The sequence below is a fragment of the Centruroides vittatus genome, unplaced genomic scaffold (genome assembly GCF_030686945.1).
Source record: "Centruroides vittatus isolate TY-2023 unplaced genomic scaffold, ASM3068694v2 contig_990, whole genome shotgun sequence".
Classification (NCBI taxonomy): domain Eukaryota; kingdom Metazoa; phylum Arthropoda; class Arachnida; order Scorpiones; family Buthidae; genus Centruroides; species Centruroides vittatus.
In genome coordinates this window covers 1,038,169-1,054,818 of record NW_027122659.1, presented here as the reverse complement: position 1 = coordinate 1,054,818, position 16,650 = coordinate 1,038,169, and the positions used below count along the sequence as shown (strand labels likewise).

Below are 16,650 nucleotides of genomic sequence, written 5' to 3'. Positions count from 1 at the left end.
ACGTTTTCGCGTTTAAAACTTCGACCTCAACCTCGCTATTAAGTTTTGACGTCGAACTGTAGCTACGAAAATTTATTGCCGAATATTTTCGGAATATATTCAATAGAATGAAAAATTAGCTTAGATTTTCGAAAGAATAACTCATCAAAGGGTTTAATCGACAAAAAATAATAATAATTTATTATCGTTCATTCACATAATACCCGCAGAATAATTGAAAACTCTAACAATAGAATTCGTTTACCCATTTTAACAGGAAAAACATTTAGGCTACACCCGTACCTTTTTCAAACAAAATAAATTCTCCTTTAAAAACTTATCGCTTAAACAAAAAGAAAATAACTTTCTCGTTTAAAACGAAATAATTAATTAACATATTTAAATAAATAATATAAAATAAGTGGAGAATTATAAAAGTAGTCCGTTCCGGTTTTATTCGTCTAAGGCGATTACCGTCGATGTTTAATAATTGGAAATCACCGGAGACGGATCGCAGTCAACGCCATCTATTGCCGGAAATGGGGGCGTACGAGTCACGTGACTGTGGCTATGACGTCGAAGTCTTAAAGGTAGATAGTTAAAAGAGATCGAAAACAATATCGGTCTGCATTTAATTAGTTTAAAAAGTGTGGCTACAACATCTTTACTAAAAGAACTCGCCGTAGGAATAAATAAGAGAAGTTTCCGTCCAGTCACGATGTGGAGAATTAGAGAAATAACAGATCGAGTGTAAGTTAACTTTTAGGCTTAAATCGCCCTTAGTGCAAAATGTGTATTTGCTGGCATTTTCGCTTTATTGCAACCGTTTAAATGTTTTTTATATCAATAAAACTCGGGTAAATTAGTCGTTTTCAAATAAAGAATTGGGTTAAATAACGTCTTGGCCGAACTTAGCCACGTAAGCAATACGCCAAGCATAAAAAATTAAAGGAAAGTAAGCCTAAAATAAATGTGTCGAAATCGGACAGATAAACGATGAAGTTTTGATTTAAATCACAGAAATTTTTCTCTTCGTAAACATCAAAATTGCTTCACCCGCCAAACTAGAATGCCACAAGGTCGACTTGGAATGTCCTAAATATTCTATAAACCCACAAATTCCACAAACATGACAGCTAACAAATTTGCTTACACAGTTACATTTTCAAGTTAAGATGATGATGCGTTTTTTTTTTATCAACGTGTAACGAAATGTAAAATTAAAAATGAATTTATGTAAAGAGCTCGCACCTTTTTGTCCCAAACCTTTTTGATTTATTTACGGTTCCTGCGCGTGTTGTGTAAAACATTTCTATAATTTCAGTTATGCCAGATGTGTAAAATTGTTTGCTATAATTGATGGGTAAATGCCATGGTATGTGCTGTAAATTTAGTTTGTCTCGGTGCGACTCGAAGATCGTGATCAAAATAGTCGAACAGTTTTGTCTTGTGTTAATGTACGTAGATTAGTTCCGTAGAAGCTTGTGTCCGGAATTGACTTGCAAATTTTTATTTGGCTGTGGTAAAATTTCTTGGAAGTATGTACATACTGACCTGTATTTGAAACGTTAGTGTGGTTTAGTATTGTCTTACCGATGATGATGATTGCCCACCGATTGTATTTGACAGTTCAAATGTACTGGTAATTTTAACAAAAATTATTACATTAAATAAATAGAATGTGTTAATGAGCTCAAATATACTGTTTTATAAACTGATTTAAAGAACTTTGGAAATGTTATAAAAAAAATTTCTTTATAACATGATGATTGGTTTTATATGGTATTTTCATTCTTATATACAAAAGAGTTGCTAAAACAAGTTGTTTAATATTTGATACAATTTTAATATACAATTGAATTTCAATGTTTTATTTTTAATTTTTTATTATTGGCAAGTTTACTTTTGAGACTGTCAGAAGATCTGTATTTAACTGTACGGTTTTTGCAATTTTAAATGTCGTACGAGTACTCGCTTCGATTACTGTGACTCTGTTAATTATGGAATTTTTTAATTGTGCTTAAATTGCATTCACTTTATTCCTATAAATTTTTTACACTGCATTTTTTTTTTTCTTCAAATAACTAACTTTATTGTATTGTGTAATTGTATAAAATTTATTACAGTATCAAAATTTATTGTAAGAAATCATTATTTAATAAATAGTCTTAGGAATGTTACCTATAAACTTTTTTAAAAAACTTTAATGTGTTTTTTGACCTAGGAGGTATCCTATATTGAAAACATTATTGGATTCAGAATGAAGACTATTAGAGAACCTGTTCTATCAATTACACTGATTAAAATGTTCGAATTGAAAAGACTTATTAGATACAAGGGAAAAAAGTAGTTTAAGAATTTTTTGCGAATTCTTAGACTATACATTTGATAAATAAATACTGTGCTTAATTATGAATAGCATTTATTTTGAATGTGAAAAGTGTAAATTAAAATTTTTAAATTTTTTTTTATTTGTAATATATTTTGCAATTGATCAGATAGTGGTTTTTTTTTAATTTTGTTATGGAAGAACCATCCATATTGCTTTTTCTTAGTAGAAAGGCAAGAAAAGAACAGTTCTAGTCTTGCTTTTCTGTTAAGAAGCATTATGCATGGTTCTTCCAATGTATTTTACTACTACAAAAAGTTTTTTTGTTAATGGAAATGAAACTGTATTGAGATAATGCCTTTCCTGCTCATCCTGTTATAAAAAAAATTAAGATAATTTATAATTTTCCTACTTGTACTGTACATGATCATTGCTACATTCTATTTTTCTAATAGCGTGAAAAAATGACTTTTTAGTTTCAGAATTATATTAGTGCATTTTTTTTCAATAGATCTTTGTGATTATGTTCATAAAAAAAAAACTATACTGCTTTAAGCAAATTAGTTTATAAGCTGTTATTAGTTTAATATATAGAAAACAATATGATTTTGCTAACAAGCAAAATAAATTTTTATTAAAAATAACTACTAATTCAAATTAAATACTTTTAAAAAATGTTATTACTTACTGCTTTGAAAGTAACATACAAATTTTGTTAAGACAAATTATAAAGTTTTTAGTAGCTCAAGTGACATTACATACATTATATAATAAGATCCCAAATGAGTATTAAAACATTAAAGTCAGTTGCAAAATATAAGATTCTTTTGATTGCTTAACTTAGACAAGATTTAAAGTTTTTGAGAGATGATTTCAAAATTATATAATTTTACATGACAAACGTAAAGCAAAAATGTTCTAAAATTTTTAGTTTATTCTGGTTCATAAAAGCTATCTGCAATTAACATAGCAATTAATAATTGGAGTTTTTTGAAAGTCAGTACATTTTAATACTTTAAATACAGTATGTATATTTAGTTTTAATGATACTATGCATTATTTTTATACATAAATGAAGTCATTTAATGCATATCTGAAATTACAGTTCTAACTCATTGTAGTAAAGATTCAATTTGAGATGTCAAATGGAATGACCATATTTTCTCTTCTCGTGTACAAATTGTAGTTTTTCTTTTTAAAGTTATTCTCTGGATTTTAGGAAAGTTTTGTTTAATTGTCAATACATATTTTTCTTTATAGTTCCTAGATTTAAGTAATTTATTAATATAAAGCATGATGTAAACAGGAAGTTTGTGTTTGTTATAGTTATTCATAGAGCTAAATGGATCATATCATTTACAATTCAACTGAGGACACATTTCAGAATCAGCAAAACTGGGGTGTAAAACTGATTGACTTATTTTTTAAAATGTATTTATTTAATAATCTATAAATGAGCAATGTTTTGTTGTGTTGATAAAATTACTCTATTCAAAGATCAATTCTATAATTAAATGTCAAAAATAGGAGAAACGAGGAAATGAAAAATATATTTAATGTATATGTTAAATTGTAATTTTTAAATTTCTGTGTTATATTGGTAACACCATACGAATGCACAAGTGTAAGATTCAAACCACTTCACATCTTTATAATTAAATGTGTTCAATTGCTTAACATTGTTCTGTTTGGTATTCATTAAGATGTATCTGATGTTTGTTAGAACAGACAAAAATGTTTGTATTATTAATTTTATTATTTTTACTAGTTTTTGGTATATTTGCATTTTTTCATTTCTAAATATTTCTGGATTGATTGGTTAATGTAAAAATCATTATATTGTTTTGGATCTAGTCATAACAGAAAATAATAGATAATTTAACATTTCATACAAATCTTAAAGGTTAAATTTGGAAAACAAAGACAAAATTTCTAGAGCAGAGATTGTTTTTTTTTAAATTTCTTGTTAATATACTTTGAATGTATTTATTTCTAAAGGACATTTATATAATCAGTATCAACTGTGATAGATATATAATAATTAAATGTCACTATTTATTTACAAATGAGAATATTTCAGGAAAGTAAGAAGAGAATTCTCCTTGAGATTGAACAATGGAAACAAGTTTAGTATTTACTTACAATTACTTAAACTGATTATAATATATCAGTTTAAGTAATTGATTTATTTCTCTGTTGTGCTCTTTCTCTCTCCTCTCTATCTCTGGAAACCATTTTTATCACTGTGATGTAAAATCTATAGTTTCCAGTTAATATTTCATTAGTAAAAACACCACTAAACTAACACCAGAATGAGGTTATTTACATACCTCCAAGCCAGTTACTGGTGTGAACTCCAAAAATACGATGGGGGATGAAAAAAACAGTTCTTTACAAACATTTTTGAACCCTAAATGGTTCGTCTTCAGGTAAAGACGAATTTCCGATAGAATGCAAATTAAAAAATAAAAAAGGAACACAATTTGAAATGCGGGCATGCACACTCCAGCAATTGACGATATTTATAGGTTTTTGTCCTTTAGTGCTTGCCATGCTATGGACATTGTATCAACCACAAGGAGGAATTAACTGTTGTTGTTGAGGCTAGATCTGTAGATATACATGGCCTCCAACCACCTTAGATGTTCTGTGTGCTGTGAGGTGCGGATAACTCTCGCCTGATTAAAATCCAGCTCTATGTCTGGATCAGTGGCATAAATGGCAAGAGCAGTGGTGGTCCTTGCGTGCTGTATATCAGCAGTGTGCTCTTTCAATCTAACCCCTAAGGAGTGCTTCATAGAGCCAATGTAGATGAGGTTTCTATCGTCTCTGTGATCCTTAATTGGGATGCTGTATACACCAGGGAGTCTGTCCCTGTTTTCTGTTTATAGTGACACAAGACCCCACAGGTATGTATATGGACTATGATCCCTGTTTACTGTACACCTCCGTATGAATTGCCTACCCTTCAATTTTAATGTTAATGTTGAAAAAATGGACCTCCATTGGTTCTGCCTGATCAATTTCCAGGGTCACGCCGTGTGGGTTGTCATTAACGGAGTTGACAAAGGCTGAGATGTCTGGAATTGTTCTCCATACAATAATTGTCATCTATGTACAGTACAGTACCTTTTTATATAAAATGATATTAGAGAGGTGACTGTTTTTTCATCGTTTTTTGGAGTTTACACCGGTAACAGCAAACCATTCTGGTCAAAAGTGAACCACTTTTTTGACCAAATTCTGCCAATATATACTTATTAGATAGTTAATCAGTCATATTAACCCAACAAACAAAATAAGCAAGTTATATTAAAATTATTAATCATATTTTTCTTTCACTTGGAAGGAGGCCAATTATTGTGAAAAACTCTGGGAGCTTTCCTGCATATATGAATTTTAGTTGCTGTAAAACATCAGTTTTAATTTCTAAATATGTGTTCAGTAAAGTGAGTAATGTGTGTTCAGTGTTTGGATCTTTCTTAATTTTATTTTTGTTTCTGTATTCTTGATTTCAGATCCTAGATGTTTGAAATGCTCAAGTTAAGAGATTCACTGTCATAATTATCTTTCTGATTTAATAATTATATATAATGTCATGCATTTTAATATTTAATTAGAGGCCAGTGTCTGCAACATACCAAACCAAGCTAGTCAAATCAACTCAGCAATATTAATATTAGTAAGAACCTACAAAGTAAAGGTATATACAACTGTATTGTGTGGTTAGAAATAGATCAATTCCAAGTGAACCTGCTGCTAGTTTCTTGAGAATAAAGTGTTGGAACGTGATAAATTGAATGGGAAGCAAACATCACCCTGGATCATTTATGTGGATTCCTCAAATGGTTCTTGATTTTCCTTGGACAAAAAAATCTTGCCATTTGAATTAATATAGGGAATCTTAATGGTATTAACAATTTTCTTAGATAATTTTTATCTTTTGGTATTTGAAAACCTGCTTCTCTATTAGTTGAGTCAAACACTTTTTGAAAAATCCATATATTTTTAGTATTAAAGAGAAATCTTAATTTGGGTTTTTATACTTTTTTAAAATTAAGACTTGGCTTTTTTAATAAATAAGTTTAGTCATACTTATTAATCCAATATTTGTTGATTATTAAATATTGTTTCATCTTCAAAAAGGAAAACTTTGAAAATTTTAATGCCTTTACAATGTTACAAATTGCATTAATCTTGCAACCTTTAAAAATTTCTGATTTTTATTTGATTAATAGTTATCAATCACTTAATATAACCATATGCATTTTAGGTTTCTACTCCTCTGTCTAAAATTATCATCAATTTATATTGTATATTAAAACTAACATCAGAACGTAATGTAAAACTAATTGTAATAGTTTTTCTTTTGATAATTTTTAAATCATTTCATATTATTTCGTAGACTTCTCAATTGAACTTATGACAATATAACTGCATATGTATGCCTATCAGTTTTTTAAAAATTAATGTCCAAAGGATTTTTTTTTAAGTTACATATTACATATCATCTCCTGACAAATCTTCATAAATTATACCACTATCACATAAAACAAAACTTTCTTTTTAAGAGGAATTTTTAATCTGTTTTTAGAAATGCAATGCAATTTTTACAAATTTTAATTTATATTGTTTGCTGCCTTCCTCTTCTATGTAACACAGCAAATTTTCTGCTTTTCATTCTATTTTTCATTGAGCTGTTTACTGGATCTGTTCTTGGTATCCAGTATTTAAAGTATCTATTTCTGTAATACATCAATTATCATTGATTTCAACAATATAACTGGCTCATTGCCAGTTTATCTGCTTTATTTTTATATTATCAGATCTTGTTTATTCTCTTTGTGTGTGTTTGCATGTACACAAACACAAAACCAGAAATTTTAATGGATTAAGGAATGTAATTCAGTATTTATTAAATCTAACATTTTTTGACTTTTGAGTCTGCACTTTCAAAATATAAATAAAGGTAAAGCTGAAAATGAACCTTCAATTTTTTTTTAGCTTTTGTTTTCAAAAATTTCAAAATAATTTGAAATCCTACTTTTGCCTAGTAACAGAAATGTGCCTCAAGACAAGGTTGTCTTGAGGCACATTTGAAGGTAAAACATAATGCTCATATTAATTCAGATTTGAATTACTTTCAAACTTTGAAGAAAGATTTTGAAAAAAAGAGTAACATTAAAGTCTAACAATATCACCAACAAATATTTAAGGAAGTCAAACTTCCTTAAATATTTGTTGCTGATATTGTTAGACTAATAAAAATATTTAAATTACACTCATTCCTTGATTTACACGGTAGATACGTTTCTAGAAAAATTGTGCAAACGGAAACCGTGTAAAATGAGACGTAACATTTTGTTGCTCAAAATAATTCAAACAATGCTTATTTACATTTTATTGGATGTTGTTAATGACCTCAGCAAGTTTCGTAATTTTACACCCAATAGAAGTTTGTTTTGGACTATTTTTTTGGTCCCTATCTATAGAGATAGTGTATTGGATCGAAAAAATCGTGATGTATTTGAGTATTTACGGTAACTGATACAAATGTCAGGGGAAGACAGGTTTCTAGGCAGATGTGCATGAGAATAGCTCACGAATGGCTACCAATAGCTGTCTCAAAAACTTTTTTTCGTTTTCGTTTAAAAACCGTGTAAAAGCGAAACCGTGGAAATTGAGTACCATGCAAATCGAGGGATAGGTGTACTTACAATAATTTTTTTTTGTGAATTAATTTTAGGGCAATTTGTACATTGATAATTTTTTGTGAATTGAAACTTTATTAAACAAACTTATTTGACTTTTGACTTTAAATGTTTTCATTGATAATTCCAAGTAACTTGATTTGTGTTTTGTTTGTTTGATTTATTTAATTTAATTTAGCATAGCTTTAACATCTTTGTCCAGAACAGTTTTAAGAAATGCTGATATTGATGGTTTGATTAAATTCTCCTTTATAGTATGACTTTTCCCAGATTTAGCGATGAGTAATGAAATTTGATAACTAGCCTCCAGACCCGATTGATAGTTTCTTTATGAGCAGTAAATAGAGACTTAATGTTACTCTTTTTTTCAAAATCTTTCTTCAAAGTTTGAAAGTAATTCAAATCTGAATTAATATGAGCATTATGTTTTACCTTCAAATGTGCCTCAAGACGACCTCGTTTCATTGATTCATTGGCATAAAAGACAAAAAGGTGACCGTTTATCATTGACAGCAGGTATAAAACCAAATTTTGAATAGACCTCCGAATACTGACGAACTTTTTTATTGCTTGATTCGCTCATTTCCTTAAGGGCTAGAAAAAAATATATAAAATCAATTAGAAACTAAAAAAAAAATATGGTGTTGGATTCACGCGAAATGGAGAGCTGTAGACCGACAAAAGAAACACGTTTCAAAGACTATGCGACGGTATGGTCAACAAAGTAATTTATTTCGCATAAATGTACAGGTTTTATTTTAGATTCCAACTCCACGGTATTATAAAATAAGTAATAATAATACAGTGCAAAGAACATATACCGTTCGCGACAATATAAAAACTATAACTAAAACTTATGTACTAACTTAAAACTAGCGATAGAAAAATTAGTAGGAAAAAGATAAGATAGGAAATAGAACATAGAAAAGATTGGAATACCTACCTGGGTTTTCTTTTCTTGCTGAACTCTACAATCTCTGGGTGAGATACCACGTTGAACACTTTTGGAAGGTCTCTCATTATTATGTTCATTGAATTTTCTCTTGCACTTTTCCCGTCATTGCCAAACGCGACCTGGAACACCACAACTCACGTCTGTCCACCTTGACATCTGGGCAAAGAATGTCCTTTCTTCCTTTTCGCTGGCTTCAGGGCCTCGTTTATCTCTTTGTTCTCAGTGGTTCCCAGAATTGTTAATCCCACCCCAAGGGAAACAAAGAAGAAAGAAAACTAAAACTAACTTAAATTAATATTTACAATAAATATGGGCTTACAGCAGCTATACAGTTAACTTAAACTCTAAACAAGTCCATTTTTGAATTGCCCCCCTTAAAGATCAAATTGCCCCCTTGTGGGGCGTGGGCCCCACGTTGGGAAACATTGCTTTAAATACTGTTTTTTTTTCTAAAAAAGAACAATAAAATAATCAAACTTTAATTTTTTAAAATTTGTTTTGATATAGTGGACAAATGATTTAAATGTGACACAAATATAATAATAATTCCTTTTTTTGTTACAAAAAATTGACTTAAGTTATTACATATTTGATATAACATAAAAACTTATATGGTATAATACATCATTCTTTTCAATATAGTTTATGCTTACTAAAACCAAATTCTTGCCAGATTAGATCAAGGTAATAATTAAATGCCAAATAATTTCACCAAATAACTTGGCATTTAATTATTACCATAATAGTAACAGGAATATAGCCTGATCTAATCCAGCAGTCATTCGGCCTTATTATAACTACAGTGGGTGATCAGTTAATGAATGGTTTGGACAATGGACACTTTTGCAAAAGATTTTTATGTTCAGATAATGAACGCCTGACAGAACAAACACAAGAAGAAGTGACGCTGAGTTTAAAGATTTATAAAACTATATTTTAATGGCATCTATACATGGTTTATGGAACGAAACTTTCACAGTTGTATACATAACCTTTTTTGCACTAGTTAATTTCTGTTCTCTGAATTTTTGTAAGTGCTGTTTTGAACTTTTTATTTTAAAAAGTGATAATATTATGGAGCCTAAAAGAGTGGAGTGTCAAGAACTGCATTCACTATAGAACCAGCAAAAGATAATAGCCAAGGTAGAGTGGGCAGAAGATGTCTGATATTGTAGGCAGATGACTTCAACAGATCGACAGTAGATACAATCTTAGCTAAGAAAGATATAATCAAAAAGACTCAAGGAGTAAGGAAAATCACATCTGAGAAACAAAGATATGCCATCCGTGGAAAAATGGAGGATTGCTTTTAGTTTGTTATTACATGTAAATGAACATAGTAAGAAAGTATATAATTTTTTATTTATTTTTTGGGTGAACAAATTAATCAAATTTCCACAAAAATCTATGGTAAATTGATAACAAACAATTTGGATGGCGAACATAGCCTTGGAATGGATTATGCTTGTTAACTGATCATCCACTGTATCAGGTTTACAGATGTTTATATTTGTATGCTTATTAAAAGTAAAATTTACTGATGTATGTGATTTAGTCATATTCTTAAGTTTTATACAGTTTTAGTTTGTCATGTTATCATATGGAATTCTGATAGATAGATTATTAGAATAAAAATAGTAATTAAATAAATAATAAATGTTTGAAATGTGATTTATAGAATTTATAAAAACTAAACTGTTTTTAGTAGTTTCAGTTCTTTTCTATTAGTAGTTTTAGTAAACTAAACCTGTGTTCATATATGTCGTCGTCATCATCATCATCAACCGTTATCAATCTACTGTGGAAGAGGCTTCCCAAGCCTCTTACACAATCTTTTGTCTTGATGATTCCATGCTGTGCCAAGATGCTTCATGATTTCATCAACCCACCAAGTGTGAGGACGTCATCTTGTTCATTTTCGATCTCTTGGCATCCATGTATGTCATAGATGATCATATATCACATGATGAAATTAATCATTTTAAGAAATGTCTAGCTATTTCTTTAAGTGCTTAGCACATTCTATAATAGACATTTCTTTCAGAATCTATCTAGTTTTTCTGGTCACTTCTTAAATGACCAGAAGACATGGCTTCTGCAGATGTTGGAAAAGGTATATATTTCAGCATCTGTTTAATGAAACTAGGCATTTTATGTAATGTCTAATGCTTTATTAGCACATGGCACAAAACAAAACAGTGGAATAATTCCAATTTTGATTGTAATGTGCAAGTTCTTGTATATGTATTAAAATATTTTCTTTATATTTTAAAATATATAAAATTTTATATATATTCTTTGATATTATAAAATATCAAATCTCAACATAAAATAGCATTGATGATTCAAATATTGACTGAAGTTCAAAAAATACAGTATATTTTCATTTTTATATTAAATAAAAATATGGAATTTCTAATTATAAAATATTATTTTATGCAAATTTTTAATAGTGTGTTGTGTGGTAAATGTTCTGTATTTATTTTTATGTAAAAAAAATTTACTATGATAAAGCATCAGAATATGAAAAAACAGCACTCTAACAAGTATTTAATTTATCTTGTTTTCATTTATAATTTATGTCATTCTTGATATAACTTGGCTTATATTTGATGATTAAATATATTCAACAGAAAATTTTTATCAGTTATTGTGATAGTTTGACAAGGAAGCTTGCATATTACTTTTTAACTATTTAATCAATTGAATAAACTTCTCCATCAAGATAAAAGGAAAATCTCAATGACATTCTTTGTGTAGAATGATAGCTATTTAAATATTTCTTCCAATCAGATATTATTTTTTAACTTATTCTGCTATATGTAGTATTTTTTACACTTAATAAATTTTATTGAAGCTAGCTTGATAAATTACAATTTATATAATTAGAAACTAACAAAATACACATTTTTTTTGTTCTGTTTAGGACAAAAAATGTTTAATCTTTTATCAATGAAACAAACAACAAAATTTGAATTTTAATGCATTCTTAATACTATATGACAACTGATACTTCATTAGCTCTGTATTCTAATAGGAACAACAAGTATTTATCATAATTTTTTTATTTATCTGCTATAAAATTTAATCTGAAAAATATAAGTAAAGGATTATAAGATTTTCATAAAATTTCTCTCAGACACTGTCCACAAATGACATCCACGTTGGAAGGAAGGGATTAAGACAAGCTATACAAGGGAGAGTTGAGCTTAAGTGGATGTCTGTTTATTTCATTAAATTTTATACAGTATATACATTTTATTGTATTTATCTCAAAATTTCTTGGTGTTTTGTTTCTACTTATGGTATCTAACATTTATAAAGTGATAAAGGTGTAAGGGGGGGTTGAATTTTGTTGCACAAAAGGGGGCAGTAAAACGTTCTCAAAAAAATGCAGATATAATTTATGGACAGTCCCTTAGCTAATCTGGTGATTGATCATTTTATGGTGAATCCTTTTGATATATTTCTTTATATCAAGCAGTTGCAAGATTAGTAGCTTTGTGTTTTAAGATCCTACCAGTTCTTTTGAAGTAAGCTGCTTTCATTATTAAAATATTTGATCTCCAGATCTAATTTATTAATAGAAACCACATAAACACTTAGTTTTTGATTTTTAAATGATAATGAGAATTTTTATTAACCTCTATGACTGCAAAAGTAAGCAAAAATTTTCAATAAATATGAGGTCTGTTCAAAAAGTTCCCAAACTTTTTGAATAGTGATCATCTAGTTCAGGGGTCCCCAACCTTTTTATACCTAAGAGCACATTCTAGAATTCCGGCCGGACGGCGGGCACCATTTATTTTTTCAAGGTGAATTTATACTTAGACATAGTTAATAATACATACACATAATATACAGAAAACGTTTAATTCCAAAAATGTAATAAAACATACACAAGACTATTAACAATAATTTTTACAAAACAAGTAATTATTAAACAATGCATACAAAATCTACAGAGTATAAAAATTCTTTATAAAAAATATAAATCTGAAAGTAAATGTGATTTTTGGCATTGCATTTCATTGGCCATTGCTTCGTAATTAGGAGAGTATGATGATATTCCTGCTCGTAAGCAATCGTGAAGGTGTTCATCTGTAAGTTGTGATCTGTACTTTGATTTTATGATATTCAGAACGGACCGGTTTATTTAATTTCAGGTATGGGAAATTTGGTTGGTGAAGATTTGGCGGAGGGGAAAAAGAGATCGGTCGCATTTCTCTTTGTGCTTTTATCTGTGTTGGACGCCATTTCTACTTTTGAGTGGTTAATCATTAAAAACGAAAAAACTTTTACATAGCATTTTATTGAAAACCGAAATATCTTTATTTTTATCGTGGTCGCACAGCGGCGGGCACACGTAAAACGATCGGCAGGCGCTATGGTGCCCGCGGGCATAGGGTTGGGGACCACTGATCTAGTTGGTTATTTTTTAATTCGTTTCGAGGCGTTGTGTCTGTGGAAACCTCCTGAGTAACCTCCTTTAATCCGTTTGTTGATACAGTGGGTAATCGGTTAATGAACAAATTGGATGACGAACACTTTTGTGAAAGATTTTCTGTGTTTAGACAACAAACACACGATCGGATAACGAACACCTCGCAGAACAAACACAAGAAGAAGCGATGTAAAATAACGAACACCGATTGGTCTTCCCTTATCTTCAGGCAACAATTTGAAACTTTTCGGAGTGTGGGAGACGTCTATATCGATATCAATGATCAACCCGGTATATACTGATCGGATAGTATTCCTCCAAACTTTGATTTTTCTAACAGAAACAATATTTTTATAGTATTCGTGAGACTGTTGTGCAGGCACTCGTTAAGTTTTGCATGGGCTTTTCTTTGCAAAAGGTGAAAGTATAATAGCAAAGGTAGAGAGTGGGCAGAAGATACCTAATGTTGCTGGGCAGTATGGCTTGAACAGGTCTACAGTAGGCTGCAGTTCAATCTTATTTAAGAAAGATACAGTATAATCAAGAAGTCTCAAGCAGCTAAAGGAATAACAAAAATCACTTCTGAGAAATAAAGAACATTGAAGAGCTCATAATGGAACCTGAAATGGATCTGAAGACAGAAGAACGCCAAGAAACTTGGCAAGTTATGTTTTTTCCCGAAAAAGAGGATTAATGCCGATATCTGCTATTAAACATCTTTTGAAAAAGTAGGAGGATGTCAGAACAGCAGTCTTAGAATAGCATCCAAACCAGGTTGAGGCTTAGGAATTTCTACAATTACAATGCTATTAATTACTTGAATTACAATGCTTATACTGAATGAAATACTTAATTACAATGCTGTGCAATACTTCTGAAAAATCTTGAAGAAGAGAGAAAAGCAATCGACATTAGACAGATTCTTTAATCCCCTCAAATGGAAAAACATAACTAATAAAAATGCAAGACTGTGTAAATAAATATTTTTATTATTACATATAAATAAACGTAGTACAAAAGTATATATACTTTCTTTTTTGGGGTCTCCAGAACAAATTAATTAAATTCCCATTAAAACCTATGATAAATCAATAATCGGTTAATGAACGATTCAGATAGCGAACAAAGTCTTGGAACAGATTATGTTCGTTAACCAATAACCCACTGTATTTTGTTTTGGTGATTAGTTACGGCCATCTATGTAAAGGGGTGTTTGTGGCGTTCAGCGAAAAATTGGATCCGTGAAATAAGCTCTTTGAAGGAGCAGCATTGTTCTGTGAAACTCGGAAAATCCTTGACAGAAACTTCCCATGGGTGTGTGAAACATCTCCCTACCCCAAAAAAGCTTGACAAATTCGCTCAAATGTTAAAGTGATGTTGACTGTTTATTTCGATGCAAAGGGGGTTGTGCATCATGAATACCTACCTACAGGCCAGACAATCAACAGTGAGTACTACCTGGAAGTTATGAAATGCCTAAGAGACAAAATCAGGCGAAAATGGCCCAAACTTTGGAGGAGCGGCAAGTGGTTTTTTCCACCATGACAATGCGCTGGCTCATTTGTCCCTCAGAAAATTTGTGAGTTTTTGTCCAAAAACAAGACTGCTGTGCTTCTCCACCCACCCCACTCACCTGACCTGGCACCATGCAACTTTTTCCTGTTCCGTAAATTAAAAAACCCACTCGAAGGAAAAAGATTTGCCACCATTCCAGAGATAAAGAAAAATTTGCCAGAGGTGCTTATGAGCATTCCAGGACTGTTCTAAAAAGGGGAAACACTGTTGGGATAAGTGTCTATGTTGGGGAGGAGACTACTTTGAAGGGGACCCTGACCAATAAATTGTAAGTGAAGTATTTATTTTGTAATAAATAAGGTTTGGAAACTTTTTGAACAGACATCGTAACAAATTATTCTTTAAAACTTTCTTTTATATGAAAAATATTTTAAGTCTGTATATAAGAAGTTTACTGAGTGAAAATTTTAATATATAGATATCCTTCGTACAAAGCAGTTTTGCTCTAACATGGTTTGGAAATTGGAGATATCCCTATATGTCATGACTTTTGGTTTTTCTCTCTCTCTCTAACACTTCTTGTTTTCAAAATCTTCCATACAAAATTTCACAATTTTTAAATGTAAACTTTATTGTTTTGATTTATTATTTATTATTATTATTATTATTAAAGTAAGCACAGGGGTTGTCTCAAATTTGCCAGTGGATTTTAGAATATTGAAATTTTCAAATTATTTTGTGCTTTTTGACAGGTTTACTTTAATGACAACTGCTAGTGCAATTTTTTTTCTTCCTTGTCCTAACTTTCCTATCAACCAGGTGAAGTCGTAATTGCTTTCAAACTGTTGGATTTTGGTAAAAATAATTTTTTTTCTTTTTTTTTTCTTTTTTTTTTCTTTTGTAATCACCATGTGGGGGTCATACTACAAACTAACCTGGAAAGTACAAAGTTTCTTTATGAGATTGACCATTTTGCTGTGTTGGGTGATGCTTGGACATGCTTTGTAAGTATCCTTCTGTATGCACCATCTCTAACTAGAAAATTGATTTTATTAAACTGTATCAGTCAATTATAAAGTGATCTGGAATTCTTTGTTCATGACACAGATTTTGACCCTTAAGACTGTTACTGTGTTTTCTTTTTATAGATCAATCTTCATATTTAGTAAAGTTTATTTAAACATCTTTAGGTGTTATTAAACTTTTTTTTAATCATAGGTAAGCAATCATTTGTAAAATGACTAACGAAATACAGCAGTATTTCAGTACTCGACTGAACAAACATGACCTGCTAGAACAAATTTTCCACTAATAACATATTTTTATGATAAAAATAAAAAATGTGAAAATGTTGCTGATACTTCTGATTGAGATTGACAAAAAAGCTGAGATGACGATGATACTTTGTAAAAAGAAAACGCCCTCGTTTAACATAAATTAATATTAACGCATAATACAGTACTTTTGTACAGTACAGTACAGTTGTGATTGTTGGTTATTTATTAATTGCTTTAATAACATATTTCTCTTAGTAATGATAAAGAATAGTATATTTTTGCTGATTCTAAAATGTAACCCTATGTTTTACATTAGTCCTTTGTTGCATATAGTACGGATTTGCATAATATGGCACTTTTTTGGAACGTAACTACTGTGTTATGATGTATGCATGTATTTAATTTGAAATTTCAATTTTTTAATATTTAAATTATCTGTA

The 16,650-nt window shown here is 30.0% G+C and overlaps 1 protein-coding gene across 2 annotated transcripts in view; it reads left to right on the top strand.

The window, feature by feature from the left end:
• The first annotated feature begins 509 nt into the window (after positions 1–509).
• The window catches only part of lqfR (clathrin interactor lqfR), a 61,856-nt gene continuing 45,715 nt past the window's right edge, over positions 510–16,650 (top strand). Inside the window, exon 1 of one of the 2 annotated variants that reach the window (XM_067283551.1) lies at positions 510–729. In XM_067283551.1, the coding sequence (XP_067139652.1) occupies positions 698–729 (32 nt within the window). In that variant the 5' untranslated portion in view covers positions 510–697. The remainder of the gene's footprint in view (positions 730–16,650) is intronic. The other variant, XM_067283550.1, reaches the window with a different exon arrangement.